At 43.5% G+C, this 23,873-nt stretch overlaps 2 protein-coding genes across 5 annotated transcripts in view; one reads left to right on the top strand and one right to left on the bottom strand.

Moving 5' to 3' along the window:
- Nucleotides 1-5,289, bottom strand: part of LOC143355683 (uncharacterized) — a 44,412-nt gene extending 39,123 nt beyond the window's left edge. Inside the window, exons 1-3 of the mRNA XM_076790733.1 lie at nucleotides 5,286-5,289; nucleotides 3,702-3,905; nucleotides 281-3,454 (exon numbers count right to left, since the gene is read on the bottom strand). Of these exons, the coding sequence (XP_076646848.1) occupies nucleotides 281-3,454; nucleotides 3,702-3,905; nucleotides 5,286-5,289 (3,382 nt within the window). The remainder of the gene's footprint in view (nucleotides 1-280; nucleotides 3,455-3,701; nucleotides 3,906-5,285) is intronic.
- Nucleotides 1-23,873, top strand: part of Ten-a (Teneurin-a transmembrane protein) — a 1,070,822-nt gene that overhangs the window by 371,122 nt on the left and 675,827 nt on the right. For all 4 annotated transcript variants that reach the window (XM_076790528.1, XM_076790527.1, XM_076790526.1 and 1 more), the window contains exon 3: nucleotides 9,467-9,525. The gene's annotated coding sequence lies outside the window, so the exon portion shown is untranslated. The remainder of the gene's footprint in view (nucleotides 1-9,466; nucleotides 9,526-23,873) is intronic.

Here is a 23,873-nt window from a genome sequence, read left to right as displayed (position 1 = left end):
ACCGGCCATTTGCTATTTTCGTATATTAGCCATGACGGCCCTCTTTGCCATAATTTATTTTTTATGTATTCTTCTGTCGTTAGTCCGCGAGACACCACATCTGCTGGGTTTTCACCCGACGGAATGTGTCGCCATTCATGCTGGTTTGTTATACTTTGTATTTCTGCTACCCGATGTGATACAAATGTTTTTAACTCGTGTGGTGAAGCCTTTAACCAGTTGAGTACAATTGTTGAGTCTGTCCAAAATGTTATCTTTTCAAATTGTAGGTGTTGCAGACTGTTCATGATGGTTTTGTAAAGTTTGGATAATAGATATGCGGCACATAATTCTAATCGTGGTAAGGTTTGCGTTTTAAGAGGCGCTACTCGCGACTTGGCGCACAACAGTTGTACTTGCACTTTGTTGTTGGTTTTCGACCTCATGTAAATACATGCCCCGTAGGCTTGTTCGCTAGCATCGCAGAATCCATGTAACTGCAATGACTGGTAATCGCTGATGACTACTCTACGTGCTATCTTGATTGTTTTTATGTATGTTAAATCTCTACAATAATTTACCCATTTCGTATGGAGTTCTTCCGATACCGATTCGTCCCAATTCAATTTTGATGCCCACAGTTCCTGCATGATCATTTTTGCCCGTATTATTATGGGCGCCAATAGTCCTAAGGGGTCAAAAAGTTGCGCTACTTGTGACAATATTGTTCGTTTTGTGATCCGTTTAGTATTATTAAAATCTTTGACTGCGTATGATATCGTGTCTTCTCTCGCGTTCCACCGTATGCCTAAAGCGTTGACCGTGTTCTCTAGATCTAGTTTTAGATGCGTCTCTTCCAACTTATCTTGTCGGATATCGAGTAATTCGGGCGCGTTTGATGCCCATTGTCGAAGTTTAAATCCCCCTTTCTGACAAAGTTCCGTGATCTCTTCGCGAATTGTTACTGCTTCCTCAATTGTTTTAGCGCCAGTCAGTAAATCGTCGACATAAAAATCCTTGCGGAGTATTCGCGATGCTATTGGATACGTCAAAGTTTCGTCCGCTGCTAATTGGTGCAATGTACGAATTGCTAAAAATGGTGCGCACGATGTCCCGTATGTAACCGTGTTTAATCTGTAAGTTCTTATTGGTTGATCTGTAGATTCCCGCCACAAGATCTTCTGAAAATTGCGATCGTCTGAGTGTACTCGTATTTGTCGGTACATTTTTGTAATGTCTGCGGTTAGTACATAGATGTGTGATCTGAATCGGACTAATAACGAGAATAGGTCGTCTTGTATAGTGGGTCCTACCATGAGTATTTTATTTAACGATATGGCTGCTGAAGTTTTACAAGACGCATCAAATACGACGCGAAGTTTCGTGGTTACACTATTGTCCTTTATTACCCCGTGGTGCGGCAGGTAGTACCCTTCCTCTCTCACCGGGGAATCTACTACCGACATGTGTCCTAATTCAATATATTCCCGCAAAAATTCAGTGTATTCGGACTTTAATTGCTCGTTTCTGTCAAGTGATCGTTCTAAACTATGAAATCGTTTTAGTGCAATGTGATATGACTCTCCTAGATTCGTGGGATTTTCTTTGAATGGTAGGCGTACGGTGTAAATACCTGACTGTGGATCGCGTGTCGTGTTTGACTGATAGTGGGTTTCGCATTGTTTTTCTTCCCGTGATAGTACCGGCGTTTGTGGACCGTCTTCAACTTCCCAAAATTTTACTATCTGATTATGAATAGCGTCTAGCGTCAAGTTGCAAATTCGATTTTTAGTGTTGTTTTGGTTGGGTAAAGACCCTGTTACCACCCATCCTAATCTGGTCTTTTGTAACGTGACCGCTGTGTTGTCTAGGGTAAATTGCCCGACCGCGAGCAGCTTGTAAAATATCTCGGCACCGATCAGTCCATCGATTTTGGCAGTTTTATAGAACGTGGGATCCGCTAATTGTACGTTTGCTGGTATTTGTAATTCTTCGGCGCGTATTGATCGCGTGGGTATTGATCCACTGATTTGGGGCACTACCAATAAATTTAAACGCGTAGAAAAGGCGTTTATTCGTGACTGAATTATTGTGTTTACTGATGTTTTTATTGTTGACACTACTTGATTGATTCCGACTACTGGTGTGTCAACTTTGTTGCGAGGAAGTTCGAGTTTTGCGGCTAGTCTCTCTGTGATAAAATGAGTCTGTGATCCCGAATCTAATAGCACCCGACATGTGTGATATTTTCCCTGATTATCCGCAATTTTAATCAACGCGGTCGATAACAATACTTCCGAAGGAATATTAATCGAATTTAATGAGGTTTTTGGAGATTGTATGGCCTGATTCGAATTCTGTGTATCTATGTGTAATATTGTATGATGTTTTCCACGGCATTTTTTGCATGTGCTGGTGTGGCAATCTTTCGTAAAGTGATTCGATCTAAGGCAATTGTGGCAGAGTCCTGCCTTCCGTACTATTTCAATTCGATGATTTACATCCGTGTCACTAAGCTTCGAACAATATTGTGTAAAATGAGCGCCCTGACACAAATGGCATACGGCTGTTACTTTACTTGGGTATGCGATTGTTGGTTTCGGCTGATTGAACCAATGCTGTGTTGGTCGTTGGTTATATGAATTCTGCGGTGCTAACGTTCTGTGCATCGGTTGTTGGGGTTTTTTTTGTATATCGGGTTGCAGATCTTCTAATACCCTAAATCTGTTTTGTAAAAATTCCAAAAGTTCGTTGACTGACGGAAACGCTTTCCCTTGGGTGTGTTCCTTCCACCTTTGTTTTGTCTGTTCGTCTAGTTTGGAAGTTATCGCGTACACCGGGAAGGCTTCTAAGAATGGTTGATTCATTGCTTCTAATGCGCGGTAGTGTTTTGTGGCTTCGTCTATAAGATCGCCCAGAGAATTTGGATTCGACCGCCCGCATTGAGGTAGCTCAAATAACGCCTTGATTCTATTATTCACGATTGCAGTGGGATTATTATAATGACGTTCTAAGATGTCCCACGCAACCGAATAATTAGCTGCGGTAGTTTCTAGGGATTCTATCTTTTCTGCTGCCTTTCCCGTCAGGCACGAACGCAAGTATGATAATTTTTGCCCGTCCCGAAATCGAGGGTTGTCGTGTATCGATGTTTTAAAGGCATCGCTAAAGGTTGGCCATGCGGCATATGACCCATGAAATTTCGGAAGGTGTAACGTAGGTAGTTTTACATTTGCTTCTATTGCGTTAACCGTCTCAGCATCGAATAAGTGAGATAACAGATCGGATGTTCGGTTCTCTGCGCTGTTGATTACGGGTTCGGTTACGGGTTTTGCTACTGCTTGCGACGCGTTGTCGATGATCGTTTGCGCCTTTCCTACTATTTCGTAATAACTGTCCGCAAATTCTATCCGTTCGTTTATCCGCGTCTCGAATGTATTTCCGTCAGCGATCATTTCTAGTTGATCCTGCACGGCTTCGAATGTCTTGAACTCGTCGTGTATCTTCGCGATTCGCGTTTTCCACTGATTTAAGCATCATTTTTCGATCTCGCTTTCAGTTACAAACTTACGGAATGACGTTAGATTTCGCTTTATGACTGCTCGTTTTTTAATTAATTCGGTTTCGCTTAGTCCGACGAGATGCGACATGACGATTAGATGTGTATAACAACGTTTGCAAAATACAGTATAGGGACGCGATGTGATCTATTGGTGACTTACTGCTGTCACTGCTTCGTTGAAACTGGTTGTTGAGGGATTGTTGATAGCTCCAGATGGGATGACCTTGGATGCTGTCGTTGTTGCTGCTTCGGCGTTGTGGTGAAGGTATGTCGTTGATCTCAGTGCGCTTCCTCTGTGGCGATGATCCTGATGACCAATAATCGGCTGCGATCGGCGGATGTGGCGCTCCAGACGTCACTGAATCTGCTCGATGCGTTGCGGATGTTGTACTCCAGACGTCACTGGATCTGCACGATGCGTTGCGGATGCTGTACTCCAGTACAATTGATTCTCCCTCAGGTTTTGACGTGTTGTTTTCAATGGATCAAGCTTTTCGTTAGCTAATAATCCGGCTCGAAGGACCAAATTTATGTATACGAAGGTCACGATGTAGGAGTTTCGTTGCCTTCTCTCAATATGTATTTTAATAATATTGAGCACCTTGGAATAATAATGAATGTAACACCGTTGACTATATACAACTTTATTACACTTTGTACATGGATGAAGTTCGCGATATCTGGTTGTTGTAGAGAGTTCGTCTCGTCTAGTCGCGTTTTCGATTTGTTCTGTTCTGTCTTGTCGTGTCCTGTGCATCGTCAGTTTGGTTTTTTCGTGATTGGAGGAATTTGGATTTAGGTGGGAAAAATATGGCGTTTCGTAATTGGTCGTGGGTGCATTGGGAGGAGTTTTTGAGTTGTTGAGAGTGGGAGACAGTCAGGAAATTCCTTGGTTTTGTCTTCGTTCGTCAATAGCGTGATTTATGGTACAAGTTCCGTTCGTCGTTTCGTTCGGTCGCACGTGCTGTCCGTCTGTCGGGATTGGGGTTGTCGAATTGCAGTGGTCATAAATTAGTTTTCTCGGTTCTGGTATTTTGCTGATTCGCACGTGTTTTTTAGGGTACATCCCTTTCAGGTATGTCCCTTTATCGCAACGGTCGAACGGTACGGTACGGTCGATCTTCGGTGTTGCCGTCGCAACAATTGTGAAATAGAGAACCAGCCATTTTGACCGTGGTGGGTTTACTATTAGCGTTACCGTTGACAATCGGACGTTTCGTACGCAACGGCATGATATAAGAAGATATCAGAAGAGCGTGTTCCCCTAGCGTCAGGGACGACCAGCCTGTTTTCTTTTTTGCTGATCGTCGATTTTAATGCCGCTGCTAGGTAGCCAAGCAGCGTGGGGTACGGCAGGAATTGTCCGCGTAGAAAAACGGCAGCTCGCTGGTGGAGAAAATGCGAGGCAAGGGCGACGATAAACAAACGCTAATCCATAAATCCTCTTGCAAACGGCAGAAAGCACGCGCTATATATGCGCGGCCGACTCGAGACGTATCAGTGCTGCGTCTGCTGCAATATCGATAAAACATTGATCCCCTATTCGTGCCCGGAGCCTGTCGTATAGGATTCGCAGTGTGCCGGTAGGCAGGCCACCGACGCCGACGCCGACGCCGACGCCGCGAACCCGCACACGCGTACACGCGAACGGCTCTGTTCGTGCATACGGAACACCGTTCCGACCGGATTATATTCGACTGCCGTGCGTGCACCTCCTGCACGATACTGGGCTATACATATTTACCCATCTATGTACGGTACAGGTACGCGTCTGCCCGTATCGCGATCCGCACGCGAATCACGAACCCCCTAGCCGCTAGGAATTCGACGATGATGGAATTTGGGTCGACGGCTGGACGAGAGAGCTCTCTTTCTCTCCCTCCCCCCACCACCGATTCCTTTCCTCTACTTTTTTCTGCCTCGCAGTTCGGCAAAATGTTCGGTAATTGCTGCAGAACCAAGTTTACGCGTACGGGTCGGCAGACGTGTCTGCGAAGACGATGGAGGATCGCTTGACCAACGTCGAACATAAAAAAAAACGCAACAATATACAGGTGTTCGACTACAGGTTGGAGAAGATTTAAGGGGTGGTTCTCCATGACAATGTAAGACGAAACTGAAGAATACAAAAATTGCGATTTCTGCTTCATTTCTTAGTTATCGACAGTTTAAATTCAGCCTAAAATGCGGCAACCTGATCAACAGAGGTTTACGTTGCTTACGTCACAACGTAACGGTGTACGGGTCGGGCCTCTGTTGGCCTGGTTGCCGCATTTCAGGCGGATTTATAATCGATAATAATTACAAAACCAAGCCGCAATCGCAACTTTTTTATTCTTCCTTTTCGTCTTGTGTCGTCTCGGAGAACCACCCTTTAAATTTCCTCCCACCTGTAGTCGAACACCCTCAAAATCGAACGGTGATTTCTGCGAACACCAAACCTGTTCTCCGCTGGAAACACATCAATAGTTCCACGAATCATCAAGCAGACCTCAGCCGGCACGAATTGCCGAAGCAAACCACCTCTCTTCCGATGTCGCAGGCCCCCGGGGGTGTCTCCGCAGATTTCCAGCTATGAACCGTGAAATAATCCCGGCACGAACTGTCTGAGCCCTTTCGCGGCTCCGGGTTGGCAGCCCCCGTCGCCCCGTGCGTGCGTCCCATTGATGTTAGATTAATTTTATTCGCGGCTGCTCGGCGTCTCTGCTCTCGGGATCATCTTTTCCGTTTAGGAGGCAGCCAGATCAAAGCGACGGAAATCACGCCGCGTTGCGCTGCCGGGTGACGACTACGCCGACGACGACGACGACGGCATTATCGCCCGCGCGATTCCGCTCCACGCCTCTCCTCGCGGAGAAACACGCCTCCGCTCGCATCCTCTCTCCGCTTCTTGCCGGATCAAAGCGCGGATTTCTGCCGAGGCAACGAATTGGCAAACTTCTCTCTGAAGATGGAACAGTAATTATAAGGTCGACGAAGGGGCGAGAGGGCGTCGAATGAAGAGGGAGAGGGGGCGGCTGGTCGAAGCCTGGACCCCGGCAAAGTCGTAGCCGAACGATGGCTTGAACACTGCGCCGCAAAATTCACAATCTAATTCAACTAAGCAAATTACTGGCAACTTCCTCCTGGGCGGTAGCTACGCACGCTGTCCTGTCCCTGCGGCCTGCATTCCCAGAAACTTAGATCAAAGGGGCCGCCGGATCTACCCCAGACTCGACTACCTCCGCGCCACCATAGCCCCTTATCAGACCCCGTACTCGTCCTGTTTCGGTGTATCGCAAGGCCAACGCCCCCTTTCATCTCTCCGCGTTTCATACTTCCGGGGGTCTTTGCCCAGGCGACTGCCCCGACGAATATCGAATTCTGGCTCCTTCACCACCGGACAGCGGATCTCCTCCTGTCGATGCCGGCGCTACTTCCACGACCCGACGCCTGCATCGTCGCGCAACGCTATGTGTAACAGGTTAATTGTTATTTCGTTGGTGACAATCGCTGCTGGCATTGGTAGACCATGATATATGGCTCGCCTTGGTCTAGGACTGTTATACCTTTACGGATTGAATTAATCTCGTTTACTAGAAATTGCCCAATGTCTAAGAATTTCCTTTAGGGTGTGTGTCCATTTGAGAGTAAAACTGATTCGTGCAAAATCAAACACTGGCGAATTTGATTCTCGGAAGTACCTCACGACAGTTTTACTCTCAAGTGGACACGCACCTTTAGACCTACAAACTCTTCCAACCTGAGATTTTCTCAAATGGACACGCACCCTAAAGGAAATTCTTAGAAATCAGGTAATTTCTCAAGGGAAATCTCAGGTTGGAAGAATTTGTAGCTCTAAGGTTGCGTGTCCATTTGAGAGTAAAACCGATTCGTGCAAAATCAAACCCTGGCGAATTTGATTCTCGGAAGTAACTCGCGATAGTTCTACTCTCAAATGGACACGCACCCTTAGACCTATAAATTCTTCCAACCTGAGATTTTCTCAAATGGACACGCACCCTAAAGGAAATTCTTAGAAATCAGGTAATTTCTCAAGAGAAATCTCAGGTTGGAAAAATTTGTAGCTCTAAGGGTGCGTGTCCATTTGGGAGTAAAACCGATTCGTGCAAAATTAAACCCTGGCGAATTTGACTCTCGAAAGTAACTCGCTACAGTTTTTCTCTCAAGTGGACACGCATCCTTAGACCTACAAACTCTTCCAACCTAAGATTTTCTTCTTCGATGATTCTTCTTTTCCCAACGTCCACAAGGGATGCTGAAATCGTATTTGTTTCCTACGTTTTCTAATTCGCTGAACTACACCCACCGGTGTGCTAAGCGTTGAAATAATTTTGCTTCGCAGAAATTCTCCGGTTTCTCTGTAACTGTACCAAACTTCCCTCAAATTACAAAAATGAATTGAATCTTTGTAACTGACCTCAGCACAATTTCCACAGTGACAACTCGGAGATCATCGCCTTCAGAGTTGCACCACTATTTGCGGGAATGTTGCCGTATGTTACATTCGCTGGCGATCTCTCTCGCAGCTAGCATGTCCAAGGGCATCCCCTAAACCGAGTCCGGGTATCACGCCGCAGCCAAGAGGTTTAGATTTACGCCGGTCAGAAAGTAATCGCCGGTATCTCCGGCCGCGGTATGATAAATTAATGGCGAACGGTAGGTATCGCGGTGTCGGATACCGAGCACGGGTTACGGGGCTAAGCCTTCTGGTCTCGAAGCACACGGTTAATGAAGAATTAAAGTCGGCCCGCCCGCGCGTTCCTATTACGGGCTCGGAGGCTACGATACACCGACGAGTGGCTAGAAACCTCGTGGATTCCGAGGATCCGCGAAGCGGTGCATGTTTGATGCCGGAAGTGCTTCGAGGCCCGGGCCTACCATCCTCTGGCTGCGGTTACCGCAACCTCCGTAGGGTCATTAGCCAACCATTCATTATGCAAGTGCGAGGCAGTATTGCGTCAATATGGGGGCGGCAGATTGTTGGCCCAATCGATAACAATGCGCCGTGTTTACCGCTCGGATAATCAACAAACGCAGCTTCTGGTACCTCGCCTCCGAAGACCAAGCAAGTGGGAATTACAGTCTGCCTCGTTCCGAATGATATTGCGTCCCGGAAGTGTTGCCTATACCTCTATCTCTATCTCTCTGTCTCTCTCTCTCTCTCTCTCTCTCTCTCTCTCTCTCACTCTCTTTAGCGCTCCGTCTCGCTCTCTGTACATTCGTCAGCTCGCCCCCCTCCCCTCTCCGTTCGTGCTCGTCTCTCGATTCAGCAGCTATTTCAGAAACGCACAATGCCAGATCGAACGAGGGCTGACTTTATTTTTCGCCGATTGATTCCGACGGCGCTCGAAGAATGCCTGATGCTTCCGCCCGACTGATCCCGAAGACGGAATCCCATGGTGGAACGCAATGCGTGCGAACAAGCTTCCGACCTTCGAGGATTCTTCGCGATGCACGCATGCTTCATGCGCGGATATTATTCGAGTTGGTTCTTCCTTCTGGGAGGGGGCCGGGGAGCGTGATATTGAAATTGTTAACACGTCGATTTATTTTAGAATTACGGAGACTAGAACTTCTTTGCTGTCCATCATTTTCTAGAAGAAGATTGATATCTATTGTATTCCTACATGTTCTCCAATGGGTATATATTAGCAATGATAATACAGAATTTTATTTCGGTTTAAGGGAAATCAACAGGGCTTCACACTTTGACTGCCACGTTAGCCATATTTGAGTAATTGTAGCCGTCAAAATTATTATTCAAGCCGGGTAACAAAAATGGGTTAGGGGTAATTAGTCATATATGATCGAAACCAAGAAATAGGGGCAAACTCCAAGTTAAGACGCCTGATCACTTTAGGAATAATTAAAGCAATTGGTTTTTAGAATAGTGATTAAAATTTCTTTTATTTTCGGTTTCAGCTCTAGCGAGCACGCGGACACTAGCAAGCAGATTCTGACCACCAGTCTGACGCGTCACTGTAAGTATATTCAATCTTCCCGCGCGAGTGATTAGGAGTAAGTGGTAGCAGTTAGCCATTAGTCAGACAATTCGGACACCTTATATTTTATGAAAGAGGGTAGCAGACTAACTTTCAATCAGGCTGATGCTTATTATTAATAAGCAAAAGTTATAAAAAGACAATAAGTATTAGTCTAATAAAATAGTGTACTTAGACAGTGGTATTTAAGGTTACGTCAACATTTACAATTTGTTAGTTAAACCTTTAATCTTCAGTTTCCGTTTCTATTATTTCTCCAGCTTCCTATGAACGCTTTGGAATTCTTTCATTTAACACTTGAGATTGTTGAAATTATAAAGATTCTTTTCATAGGAAAAGGAAATAATTCAATAATTCGAGCATTGTATTAAAACTGGCAAAAAATCTAGATCAACTCAATCTTTTCATTCGAAGAAAAAAAGCACACTTTTAGTGTTTGGTAGATTGTGTTAATAGTAACGCAATATTTTTGGTAATATAAACTCCTTTGCTGCATGTTCTTCGAAGTGTTAATAATTTTTTAAAAAACGAGAAAACACTTTTATTTTGTACCGTCAACCCCTGACCATATAATATCTACTCAGAGTCCTGATGAAAATCTCAAACAGAATCAATTAAACATGAGCATCAATTCCCTTACATCGAAATAAAATTCTATTCTCCTGTGGTCAGTATGTAAGCATTAAAAAAATCAAAATTAATTTTCTCTATGGAAAATTAATGAGGACAAAGAAATTCCAATTATTGTAGCCGCGCGAAAAATCGTACGTCAGGGGGTTAAAATAACAAGTTTAAAAACCGAGCAATTAAAGTGCCATTTGAAGGCAGGCGCAGTTTTTCACCGTATTATACAAAATTTCACGTGATTCAAGTACGATGTCATTCAAGGATGCGTGTCCTTTTTCGAGCTGCCCTATTTTACATTGGTCCAGGATCCTTACAATGGTTCAAATTCTCTCATTCAAGGGTGCGTCCACTTTTTCCGTCGGCGTCTCTTCCATTACAAGTGTGCAGTACAACAGTTTAATTTGCATTAGACCAGGATCTTTTCAGTGGTCCAAGTTCCATTATTCAAGGATGCGTGTCTCTCTTCAAGCTGCATCACATCCATTAAGAACGCACGGTCCAAAATTTTATTTCGCATCAATCCAGGATCTTCCTAAAGGTCCCGGTTTGTCCAGACACTTTCCGACGCAACGTCGCAGTCTCCATGGGCAACCTTGGCTATGGTTCGCGAATCACCATAATTCCATCGCGCGTGCCGCCAGAACCGTCTGCGGGGTCCGTTTCCCTTCCATTATGACGGCCCTCGCTTCGGGGAGGAGTGCCGTCGCCCGACGAAAGTAGGTGTTGTCTACAATAAAGCCGCAGCTACTTTCCCTCCCCATTCGTACCCCCCCCCTATTTCAGCGAATGTAAAGCGGAATGAACGTTAAGTAAAGTCCTCTGGTAGCGCAACGTTTTACGCGCAGTGCGCCGCATAAAGCCTCTTACGCGGAAGTAAATTGTAAGTCCCTTATAGCCGACTGGTCAACGCCGTAAGCGCTCCCGTTCGGCCCGCAAAAACAGCTTGGAACGTAAGGAGATTAGAGTCGTTATTGCGTGGACGGTGAACACAAAAGTGGAAGTTCCATGCGAAAGTCGCGACTCCGTGCTCCTCCTCTCCCCGCACCTTCCCACGCTGTCTCTTCTCCGTTGGCTCTCGTATACCCCTCTCATCGCTTCTGCCCGTTAAAGTGACAGAAAGCCGGCTACAAAAGAATCGCAGCCCGGGCTACGTATTAAAGTACACCTTATATAACGGCCAGAAAACCGACATTGAGTTTCCGCGAGAAACCGTGCTACCCGGCGAGAGATAAGTGGGAGAAACGATTGTTAAGCCGCGTTGTCTCGTTCGCGTTCCTTAGAGGAGCTGAAACGAAGCGAGGCTGTCGCGGATGGTACTTAAGGAGACGCCGAGTTATTATTGTCACCGTAAGTGATGTTGATTTTATTACGACCGAGCGGGAGGAGTTGACGCGAGTCCCTTGGAAGTGGATTGACGGATCGCCTAGGCCTCCAAAAGGCCTCTGTTAACCATTTTGCTTCGTTTTAAGAACGTGCACTTCTGTGCTTAATTACTTCTGTAATCACAGTCATTTCTCTATATATGTCGCCAAGGCCTCGATGATAAACGTCGCGGAATTATCCCCACTATCGCGGGATATACCCCGAAGCTCGAGAGGCCTCGGACGCTGAGGAGTGTAAACATAACACGGCACGGTGTTCATGACCTTGAAATTTGTTGTCAACCCTCTGTGGGATAACAATCGGGGTTCCTCACTGATTTTGATAAGCTTCGAATATGTTATCTGGGGTGTGATTCTGAACAACTTTTCCCGGTACATGTTACCGCCGCTCGACCGTAGTTACCGAGATATTTCTGAAATACTGTTACGTCCACTACAGTGAACTCAGCCATTTTCATTTTTTTTAGGTTTTTTGGGGAAGTGGTGCAGTGCAGCTAAAATACGTGTTCGGTCAATTGAAAAGAGCAGAATTCGCTGTAGTTTCGCGCATATCGAAAAAACTAAGGCCTGGGGGCGGTGACCTTGACATCACCTTTCAAGGTCATCAAAATCGGTGATGAGGACCAACTTCTATATAATTACTTTCTCGAGAAAGAAAAGGTAATAGATAGTAATTGTAAGGAGAAAGTAAGATAAGGGAATAATAAGGGCGAGGAAGGAATGGGAAGACTGGAGCTAAGAAGCAGAATGAGGAAAGAAACAAAACGAGGAAAAGAAAGCTTGTGGTTATCAGTGACGCTTGGCAGCAAGGAACGCTCAGATAAGAAAGGAAAACAAACATAGGCGAACTTGAGAGATCAGTAGAAGAGAAATAAGTACCAGTTGGAGATTTAGTTTGGTGGAAGGTCTGGCAGAAGTTAATATGGCTGAAGAAAAACAGTAGGAGATTTACAGAATTAAGAGAGTGAGTAAGAGGAAAGAGTGGGTTATTTACAGACGGATCGCTGAAGAAGAAAATAATTGAGGCAAAAGGATAAAGCATTGATGCAGGAAGCGATGTATTTTGAAAATGGGAGAGCAACCAATAAGAACAATTTATGTAATAAATTAGTATCACGTTTAATATTATGAATTATTACTTTTTATTTTATTCATGTTAAAACTGCTTTACTGTCGTCCTTAACGAGAACATTTTAGATAGCTTTTATGCTTCTGTGAGGACGAGTGCATGCAATACAAAATAAAAATTTCGTTATATTTCCTTTAATTAAAATTAACAGAACAATTATCAAGGAACAGACTGCATATATTATGTATTTACAGCAAAACTGAGTGCTTGAAATATAAAACAATAAACACATTGTTCCACTTGCAACTGAACAAAATTTTTGCGACAAAAAGTAAAGTACTATTAACATCAACTCATACTTTGATAAATTATTATTATTATTAATAATTTGATAATTCTTGCCTATTAATGAGCACGCTCTAACTGTTAACGTGCCTTCTCTAGCAGAAGCATCAATCATGCCGCGAACTTAATTCTCGCAACGCGTCAAATATGTCTGACCAGTGACAGACCATTACCACTTCCTGCGTTAAACTATAATTCTCTCGCAACTTGTTCCGTGATAAATACTTTCCATTTTTATTACCCCAAGGTTTTTGACACCTTACAGCACAAACGTCTGACATCTGACAGGGCAATATCACTTCCAACTACGGTACGACTTGTGAAAATTTCCCTTCTCCCTTAGACAGTATAAAAGAACTCCCGGCTGGAGCAATGTTATCACTGTCAGTCCATTCCCCTTGTCTCGCTGGAACAAGGTCTTGTTTGCGACAGGCTAATATCACTGTCTTTTATTATCGATTCACCAGTGCAACAAGTCCACAACATTACTGTTCCCTTTTCACTCTGCATTTTTGGAAAATAATTTTCGCTAACTTAACTAACAATTTCATTTGACTTGTGTTACATCTTCGCAAATAGACTGCGAATTTTTATGCAAAATGTCTGAATTAATTAGACATTCATTCCTTTTCTTAGTCATTTTAATCAATTAAGAGCTACATATTTCTCTCGTAAATGCCATAAAATCCGCAGTCTATTCATAAATGTTCATAATGAAAAACTCGCCAAGTTGGAACGTTAACAATCTCAGCATAACAAAAGTGGTGCACCAAAAACCTTCAATTGTTACATGTTTCAGACTTCCGCTATTTATTCCTATAACAAATGCATAAAATCCGGAATCTAAAAACGACGCTTGCAGTATATCTTTTCAGATGCATTTGATAGAATACATACATATGCAACGCGTACGATGTATGCAGAATATAAACATTTTATTTGAAATCGTCCGAAAGCCGGTTCAGCTCCCATTCATCTTCGTTCTGTAAAAATACGCGTTCGCATAAAGATCCGCAGTCTAGTTATTATAATACCGTTTCTCGAAATTTCATCTCGGAGGTTGTCCCGGGTTCACCTCTTCCTTCGGGAGGAGGAGGAAGAGGTTTCAGCGTATTTTACGGGCGTCTCATCGAGTGAATCATCGCGCGCACTTGCTTAGAACACTCCCGGGACTTCTGAAGGACAATCCAATTTCCAAGGCCGGCTTCGCGTCCCGGGGATATTGTTTTCAGGGGGATTCCTGGAACGACCGTATCAAAAGTCTCGATTTCCGGTCGCTTGTCCCGGCGATTCGCCGCCATAAACAATGCCCCCATGGCCGCTGCGAGTTACACGAAATTTTCACAGCGATCCGCGACGATCCGTTCGGCCGGTGTAATTAAATGTGCACGCGGTAACGCATATTCGACGTAATTACAAAAATTAATCGCGTTTCTAGAATTATCTGGCCCGGCGAGCCGACCGCGCTAATTGAACGTTTATTCCGGTCTCCGACGGTCGTGTGCCGATTTAATTAAATATTTTGTTTCTTCGTGATTTCGAATCTGCGCGGGAAATTATTTACTCCGGAAATAATGCTCGAGTGTGTTCCGGAACCCGCGGTCGCCTTTCGCATCTTTCCACCGATGTGTTGATTGTTTGCGCCAAAAACCGGCAAAATTAGTTGAATAAATCGGGAACAATGCTGTAGTATTTTTCTTTTTATTTGGACCTTCATGAGGAAACATTATTTGTATAACTGGCGTTCTGATTTCAATCACTCTCATCGGTCACGTATTTACCATCTTTCCAGTGTTTTGAAAAAATTTTTGACAAATTTTTCCGTTAAGGAGAATTCTAGTAGGTACAAATTAATAAAATTGAAAATGACGGAAAAATGCACAATTTGTGGACTCGTTCAGAAAAAAATTCTTCTAAGCCTCTAACTATGCCTAACTAACTACTATGCCTGAGTCATTCGTGACCCGTAGCGGTGGGGATAAGCCCGAGCGACCGTCGATATGTACAATTTTATTCCGATATAAGACGGCGCATTTTATTTCGAAATAAGAAAATTGCTATCCCCTCTTCTTCCTCTCCATCCGAAATACGACGAACGCCGGTCCCAAGCAATCGTCTTATACCGAACGAAAACTGTATTGAAGTATCGGTGTGGGTCAGAAATGACTCCGGCGTAGGTCTAGAACTCGCAGGAGTCCGATGGTTAAATTCGTTGTTATTTTATCAATTTTGAACCTACGAGGACTAGAAGATGGAACAAATACAGGGTGTGGCCAGACGGATGATACAACCGGGCAGGGGATGATTCTACATGTAAAAATAAGCCGGAAAAAACGAATAACAATTTTTCGTTCGGCGCCTCGTTTTCGAGAAAATCGATTTTGAAAATGCAGCAAATATGCATGTTATTAACTAGGAATCGTCTGACGGGTCTAACCATGGCCAACCAATTCTACTTCCTGTATATACTAAAGCACGCGAAACCGAGAGGATCTTTAAACTTATTTTCTCGAAAACCAGGCGTCAAACGAAAAAATGTTATTCCTTTTTTTCGAGTTAGTTTTATATGTACAATCATCCCCTGCCCGGTTGTACCACACGTCCAGCCACACCCCGTATAAAAATTGTCATACGTTCCACCAAAAAGTTAGGTCTGGCTTATGTATACGCTTCCATGGGGTAATACGGGTCTCATGGTGTCTGACGGTGTTTAACCATTGCCCATGGCTGTCTCGAGAAATATTTTCTCGCCACTCCTTGCCGGTCTTACCCCTAGAACTCGAGACAGCGGCAGTCGAGTGTCAACAAACGCAAAAGAAATATTTTCAGGTCGCGGTATAAAACCTTTTAATTAAACATCCTCCTCTCTCTCCCTCCGCCCCTCCGTAAATGAAGAAAAGATTTTTCATTATGTAAATCTTGGAAGGTACGCTCTTGGAATCTCTTTGTGCCCCACGGCTACTCGACTGGTCGTCCCCCTCTCTCTCTCTCTCTCTCTCTCTCTCGTTCTCTCTCGAACGCTGCGAACTGAATACTTTATTCCGGTTCTGGAATTCATTCTCCTCTTAATAATGAAACACAGCACCGTTGCCATGGTCAAGTTTCCAGTTGTAGTGTATATTCTAATTACCTGTAATCCGGAGCCCCACTCCTTCGAACAGTCTACCCCCTTCGAGGGATTAAACGACAAGAAAATAATCGTTCGGAGCGTTACGGACGTGCAGAGACGCGAGGCAGTGGTAATGGACAGCCACTAGTCAGCCACTGATCAAGTAATCGATATGTGATTCGAGTGAGATTGCGTGAATCATTTAAGGACCCCGGGTATTGCAAAATTAGCTCCGTTAGGACGGGACGTGACTTTTCATTTATCGGAGGATGGGGGCTCCAAGTGGTAGATGTCGATCATATTGACGACTTCTAATTCATTATGAGCAGACGCATTAAGACAGTGATTCTTAATGCGGAGTACGTGGTCAAATTTTTGAGATATACTAGGAGAACTATTTTATTATGGAGAATGTTTAGAATCTTTGGAGATTTGTTAGAGCGTTTATCTTATTGAAACTGCAAACGGTCTTTGTTGCGAATGGTTCATTGCGAGTGCCAGGAATTAATTTGCACACCTAATGTAATACCAGCTATTAACACGTTAACTGCCATGTCAGTCACATATGACTGACAGTGATTTTTGGCTAGGTTTAGACATTCATTTTTATTGTGGCATATCCAGATAAACCGAATTTTATGAAGATCTTTAGAATTCGAAAGGGTTAAAACAACGTCCCCTATAATACATTTAACATTTCTAGTTTCGCTTTCATTAATTAAACTACTCTGATTTTGTAAGAATCTCTGGGAATAACATGTGGCAGTTAACGTGTTAAATTGTGTCATAGTAACGTTCAAGTTAAACAATTCATTAAAAACACTGTTTAATTAGATTTTAATGCAATCTTTACTTCCAAAAACATCTGCAATGATTTCTACCAAGGAGAAAGATAGAAGTGTTTGTCCACAGTCGTTGATTTACTCGTCTCGTCTAAGACTACCTGAACCGCATTGAGGAGCTCTTCGGCGCCATTACGGAGCAACAATAAGGCCCGGTGAATCGACAGCGCCGCGATCCGACGGGTGGCTAGACACACCATATTGCTTAAAAGTGGCCAACTATTCGGAGACGGATCCTGGCATAAATCTCGTCCGAACTCTGACTTCATCCCCTCGGCGGTGCGGAACAAAGCGGCGTGGCGTGGCGGGTAGCAAAGTTAACTGACGGACGACCGCTTCGATTGGCTGGAAAGGGAGCCGTCGGCCGCGTTAGGGGGGTTCGAGTTGTCGTTGGTGAATCGCGGGCCGCGGTAATCTACGAGGCAGTTTCGTCTTCATTTGCCAAATGGTCGGTAAATCCGCGCGGTGTATCGTCGTCACGCCGGGCCACGGCCATGGAAGTCGGTTTAGTGTCGCGACCCTCCCACCCCACCGGGCCCACGGACGTTACTGCGAAACTTAACTGCGATGTAAACCCACCCCTTCCGAACTAACACCGAGCCGCCACGGCCATTCAACGATTCTCCTATCGGGATTACTTCTGCCGGCCCCTGATCTGTTCCCCGGGACTCTCTCTCCCTCTCTCTCTCTCTCTCTCTCTCTCTCTCTCTCTCTCTCTCTCCCTCTCTCTCCTTCTACGTCTACGGTTCTCACTCTCTCTCTCTCTCGAGTAAGACGGATTTGTTTTACGCCACCGGCGTAACCGAGCCCCGAAGTGTCCTTTCACGGTCGTACGTTCACCGGCACCGATGGGCTTAGGCTATTGCCTGACTTCGAGGCCGGATCATTTCTCAACCCGACCCGACGCGTCCATTCTGTTTGGAAAGCGTTTTGATCGTGATTCACTGTTCGAAGAAATTGCGTTTCGGTGGCCCGAAGGCGAAAGGGAACGTGGAGGTTAAGATTGAGAGATTTAAGCTCGCCCGGCGACCTTGAGTCCTCTAGGATATTTTAGTTTGTTCAGGCAGTCTTCGTGGAAGAAGACACACCATATATTCAGTGCGACTTTCTATGTGGATGTCGGAAGGTAACATCGGATCTCTAAACTGCCAGGATATTGTAATTAACAGACAGCTGTTTTTTTTGCAAAATAAAAATTGTTCGAATGAGTTGCGAGGTACAGGATCCACGTAGACATTTAGCTGTCTTTTTAATAATTTTGAGGAGTTCAAAGTGATGCAAAAGTGCTCTTAAATTCTTTAAATGTATTTACTGTTTCGCATTCGATCTACCCATTTCAAATTCTTTAAATGTCATTACTGTTTTGCATTCCGTGTATCTACTTTTATCATAAATGCTTAATTTAATTTTTATTTTTATTTTCTGGCCGATTTCCTCTTCAACTTCTTCTTTGAATTAATATGCTTCATGTTTCTACGAATAATAGATGTTATTTAATTCATGCTTTTGGGCAAATCACAGATTTAACGTAAACGTATACTACGATACGAATTCACTTGAAGGTAAATCACAAAAAAAAATTATAATAACGAATGTGGTTTATTAATGTTTCTTGTATCCACCACTTTTATTCATAACAAAAAATATTCTGTTACATATATATATATATATATATATATATATATATATATATATATATATAATAGAAGTATCGATACAAACTTGAAGGAAGTACGTTCTAAAGTATTGTAAAACATCCCCACGACTCTGACCCCGATAAAGCACAGAACCAATATACTAATCAAACGCGTCAAAGGCTCAATCAACGGGAAGCGGCGAAAGTTGCTAAAATCGTTAATAAAATCGCCACCGATCGAACGAAGCAAACATTATCCACCTCGGCGTGGCTCGTGTGATCTTTATAGCGTCAGTCGAGCAAACCGAAAATCGTATTTATATTCGCCGGGATTTGCATATACTGTTTCCCGGTGCGTTCGGCTCTGCTCCGCTCTGCTCCGCTGTGCTCCGCGATTGGAAACCGGGCGAGCAGGCGATCGACAGGCGACGCAAGCAGGAGACGAAGAAAATTGCGTGGGTGATGTTGGGCCGGGGTGCAGGCGGTATTTTGCGGCGCAGAATGTCAATTAAACGGCGTGGCCGATTAACCATAACCGAAACCTCGACAAAGGCCGGAGCGTGCACCGTTTCGCACTCCGGCGGGTTCATCACGCGATAATTTATATGGTAATTCCAGGGATGTAATAAGTCCCCCTTGGCAAACTCTGGCTACCACTACACACGGGACAGGTCCGCGTACACGTACACTACGCCGACCGCGTGGGAGGCAAGCTCGTTCTGATGGTGACCCCGACGTTCCAGAGAGGACGGCCTGCCATGTACACATCATTACTAAAAGCGGTCATCGATTCATCGAGGCCTGACCGAGCGACGCCCTGCGCGTCCACCGATCCTCGCCGACCTCCTCTGCTCTCTTGTAAACGCGCCTCTATAGATCGGAGAGCCGCGTCTGCCTTCCAACCTGGCCAGCAAAGCCATTGTCGAATTTTCAACGCCCCGGCCTCGATTCCCCACGTGTTCCATTTAATTAACACCGTCTCGTTAACTTTCGTCACGGGCCACCGCGCCTCGCCGCGCCGCGCTCGACACTGCTCTCGCCCGGAAGAATTTGGCCGACGAAAAATTCTCGAATCGACGGATGTTCGATTTGACTTGTTTTCCCAGTGTCCGGGGACCTTAGAAATTAAGGGAAATGAACGTGATAGTTTCAAGTTGCTGCTTTCCAGGTAGCGGTATAGTTCGTAGGAGAAAACTGCTCCGCTCGTCTCCTCCAACTCTACCTGAACCACGTTAGACAATAGTCCTGATCAATACAAGGTACAGTCAGCGACACTGGATTAAACGCAATGATATTTATTATTTTTTTTTTATTTATTCTGTACTGCTGTTTTCTGAATTTCGAGTTAATAGGAAATAATACAGAATTTTTATCTCGCGAGGAAATTGATAATTAATATAAATTACTACCTGAGTTGTTTACATGTGACTAGATCCGTGAAGATGTTTTACGATGTTTGGGAACGTACTGGGATAAGTTTTAATTATACAGATTCGAAATATGCTTTGACTTATGGGAAACAAAAATTGTTGTGCCGATTGTGAGGAACGAGGGTTAAATATTAGCTTCTGTTTCTCATAATAATTTTAATAAACACGGAACCTCATGATATTTTGATGAACATGTGCTCCATCTACTTACTTTTGCCAGAAACGTGTAAAATTTGCGGTAACCGATGTCATAAATCTCAAGTTCTCAGATTTGATCATTTTTCCTTGCAGAAAAATTTCTAAATCTGCGCACTGCTCATATTTTATATTTTTACAGTTGCATCTCGCGGTGAATATCAGCGTGCAATACTAATTTCTGGATGATGCACAAGCCGGTGCAGAATAGTGGAAACGTTGGACGAGAAACGAGCGAGAAGACATTTTTCCGCGGCCAATATATTGGCAAATAACACATCAGAGAACAGAGGGAAAAACATGGTCGGTCGATGCTTCAGAAAAATTGTCGAACATATTCGGGAGGATGTCACTCTCGAGCACGAATACTTTTTATCAATTTAATTGCGCGCACCGGGTTCATGAGCGAAAAAACGATCCGGGAATATGTGCGCTCGCGCAAGCTGCGTTAAACGTATTCGATAGGTGACTGCATACGAGGGTTCTGTTGATTCACGCGGATGAGAGAGAGGATATTAAAAGCGACGATAATCGATGAGGATGGATGAGGTTATAACGTTACGATGAAACGATTCAGTCATAAATTTTGTTTGCCCCGCTGGAATCGAATAACCGGCCGCGCGCATAGGCGAGCGCGATACTTCCAGTCATTTTCGAATAAATCCTGTAGAAATTGAAAATTTATTTCGAGTGTCGGACCCGTACTGAAAGTAGCAATTCGTTTGCTGGAAATACTAGCCTGCTGGGAAATAAATCGACGGCTCGAAGATGATCGACTTTGTTAGGCCACCGTTGCCGTAATCGTTCCTCCTATACTTCGCAATCTTTTAGAATCAAACACGTACTATTAAATTGTTTAAAGAAATTTGAAACTGCTCACAATTAAACACGTCCCATTTGCCGAAGAAGGTTTATCTGATTAGTTTGATTTTTATATTTATGTTTAGTGTTATAAAGCTATTCTACAGCTTTCAAGCTGTAGAATCATTTTTCTGGCAATATTAACAATTTTTCCCACTTTTTTAACTTTAATTTGAGTTTTAAAGAATACCAGAAAATAACTCCTTCATTTTTGGTATGGTAATTTTGGGAATATTAAACTTCACATTCACATAAATTTTAGCTGGAGACCCTACATTACCATCTGTAGACATGCTATAATACATGCATAATTGATTTAGAAAATATATTTAAAAACAATTCAAATATCTGTTCCCAAAATCCATATGCTTTAGTCGTTACATGATGAAAAAAAAAAAATAAATAAGTGAAAAAAATGGTATCTAGTGACAAATTCAGATCATGTTAATTTCTTTTTATGAATCGATGCATCTTTATATTCTTTTTAAAAGAAAGTCCACATACTGGTAACACTATGAGTCAGTAGCACTGATGCAGCATTTTCATTTCGCACGAAGACTCGCGGCCTACTAATTGTAGATCGATTCACCGGCGCAGCGGTTCAAATGGAATTACATTCGTCATCGGGGATAAATAAAAGCGCGTAGAACCAGTGCGATGAACCGGGAAACACCGGTTCATCGGTCGTCGGGGGGAATTGCACCAATTAAACAGTGCCAATGAACGATGAAAGACACTTAAAGGTGCTCGGTCGCAACTCGAACGTCGAAAAAGAGACGAAAGAGAGGAACCGAATCGAGGAAAGAGAGAATGAAGGAGAGGGAGAGAGGGATAGAGAGAGATTTGTCAGAGGAAAGGTACAGTGGAAATTACCGTTTAATTGATTACAAAGAAGAATTTCCACATTCGCCCGTGTCTGCGGAGGTCAAAGCGCCGGTCGATTGAAGGCAAACGGGACCATCGCTAAACCTTTCAGAAGCGACTCGTTTGTGATCAGAAGAGCGAGGTCGCGGCGATGGCTGCAGTGATTGCGAGGTCGATTGTCAGCGTCTCTTCCCGGTCCTGTGAGAACCGGTCTCTGTTCTGGCCTCGCCGCCGTGAGATTTGTAATTGCTTCCGGAGATGATTTAGTCGATTCCGCGCGACCGTCGGGCCTCGATTCGTTAGGGACAAAGTTTGTCGGTTACGTCGAGCCGCCTCTTACCGATATCTCCCCCCTTGTGAATTTTTCATTGTTCGAATTAATTGACAGAAATTTTCGGTGCTGGCTGCCGTCTGCAATTTTGGGATCAACGTGTTACCCACGAACTAAATTCTTCGTTCACATCTTCTTATTATTCGGATTATTATCCCAAATAAAAATGTTGTGCATTACTTGCAAGGCACAGGAGTGAAATAAAAGTACACTTCCTTCGTTAGTTAATAAGCATTTATTAACCCTGAAATTTTTTAACAAATCATCTGTTAGACTTCTGAATCCGAATCAAGTGAAAACAAATTAAAGAATTGATTCGTAGCTCTAGAATTTCTATATGTTTTCGATCCAGGTCAAATGAAATTGGAAACTGTGGAATGGTCCCCGGAATTAAAAATAATTATGCAGTAAACGATTAATCGAGGAAGAAGGATTCGCGATTCGATTTTGAGTCCGTTTTATCCACTCGATAGCAGGTGTAATCTACTTACTGGTACACAAATAAAAAAGACGTGCTCGCGCAACAAGTTCCACCCGTCCCTGTCTGACTACAGGTGTAACTCATTCTACATGTTCGATACGTAGCAGGATAATCTACTTATTTATTTCCAAATAAACAAGGAAGTGCTCACGCAGCGAAGTTTCCTTTCGTCCCTCGTTTGAGTAATGGTAAAGAGATTCCACTGACAGGTACGATCTTCTTATTTATACGCAAATAACGAAAGGTGAGCTTATGCAACAAGTTTTCCCGTTTACTTGTCGGAATATTGATTAATCCATTCTACTTGTCGATTCTGTAATGGGCCGATCTACTGATTACATCGAAGTAATTGAAGATGTGCTCATGCAACCGGGTCCTGCTATCTTTGTCTGATCGATATCAGAGCCATTCTACTGAATTATTCCTCGTGTCTAACCGACGGTGGACGTAATCTACTTTCGAGAAAATTTACCATCGAGAAAACAGAAACGTGATCGTGCGATCCTGCTTTCACTAGTCTGACCAATGGCTGGACAATTGTACTTATATAAGCGGAAAGGTCAATGCCCTGCTTACGCAACTGCATCGATGCACTGTAGTGACACTGGTTCAATAAGGTTGCATAGAATAATAAAACAGAGGCGAGTCATTCATGCATTGAACAGAAATAAGAAAGAGTTAAAAGATGGTAATAGTAAATGGTCAAGCCATTCTACTTACTTAATCCAGAAGGTCAACGCTCTTCTTATGCAACTGGTTGGGTTCATTGTACACATGGAAATTTTCAGATTCCAAGATTCTTAAATTCTTCAGAAATTTTCAGATTCCAAGATTCTTAAATTCTTCAGAAATTTTCAGATTCCAAGATTCTTAAATTCTTCAGAAATTTTAAGATTCCAAGATTTTAAAATTTCTCTCAAATTTTAAGATTCTAAGATTCTTAAGTTCTTCTGAAATTTTTAAATTAGTCTCAGATTTTAAAATTCCAAGATACGTAAATTCTTCTCAAATTGTATGATTCCAAGATTCTTAATCTCTTCTCAAATTCTAAGATTCTTCAGAAAAATGTCTAAAATCCTTAATCGAAGTTACTAAAGTTTCAAAATTGTTTACCCACTTGTTGGCAAAAATAATTTTCAGCGATTTAATACTTCG

The sequence above is a fragment of the Halictus rubicundus genome, chromosome 7 (genome assembly GCF_050948215.1).
Source record: "Halictus rubicundus isolate RS-2024b chromosome 7, iyHalRubi1_principal, whole genome shotgun sequence".
NCBI classification, from domain to species: Eukaryota; Metazoa; Arthropoda; class Insecta; order Hymenoptera; family Halictidae; genus Halictus; species Halictus rubicundus.
Note: the sequence above shows the minus strand (reverse complement) of the source record. Positions and strands in the feature narration are given on the sequence as shown.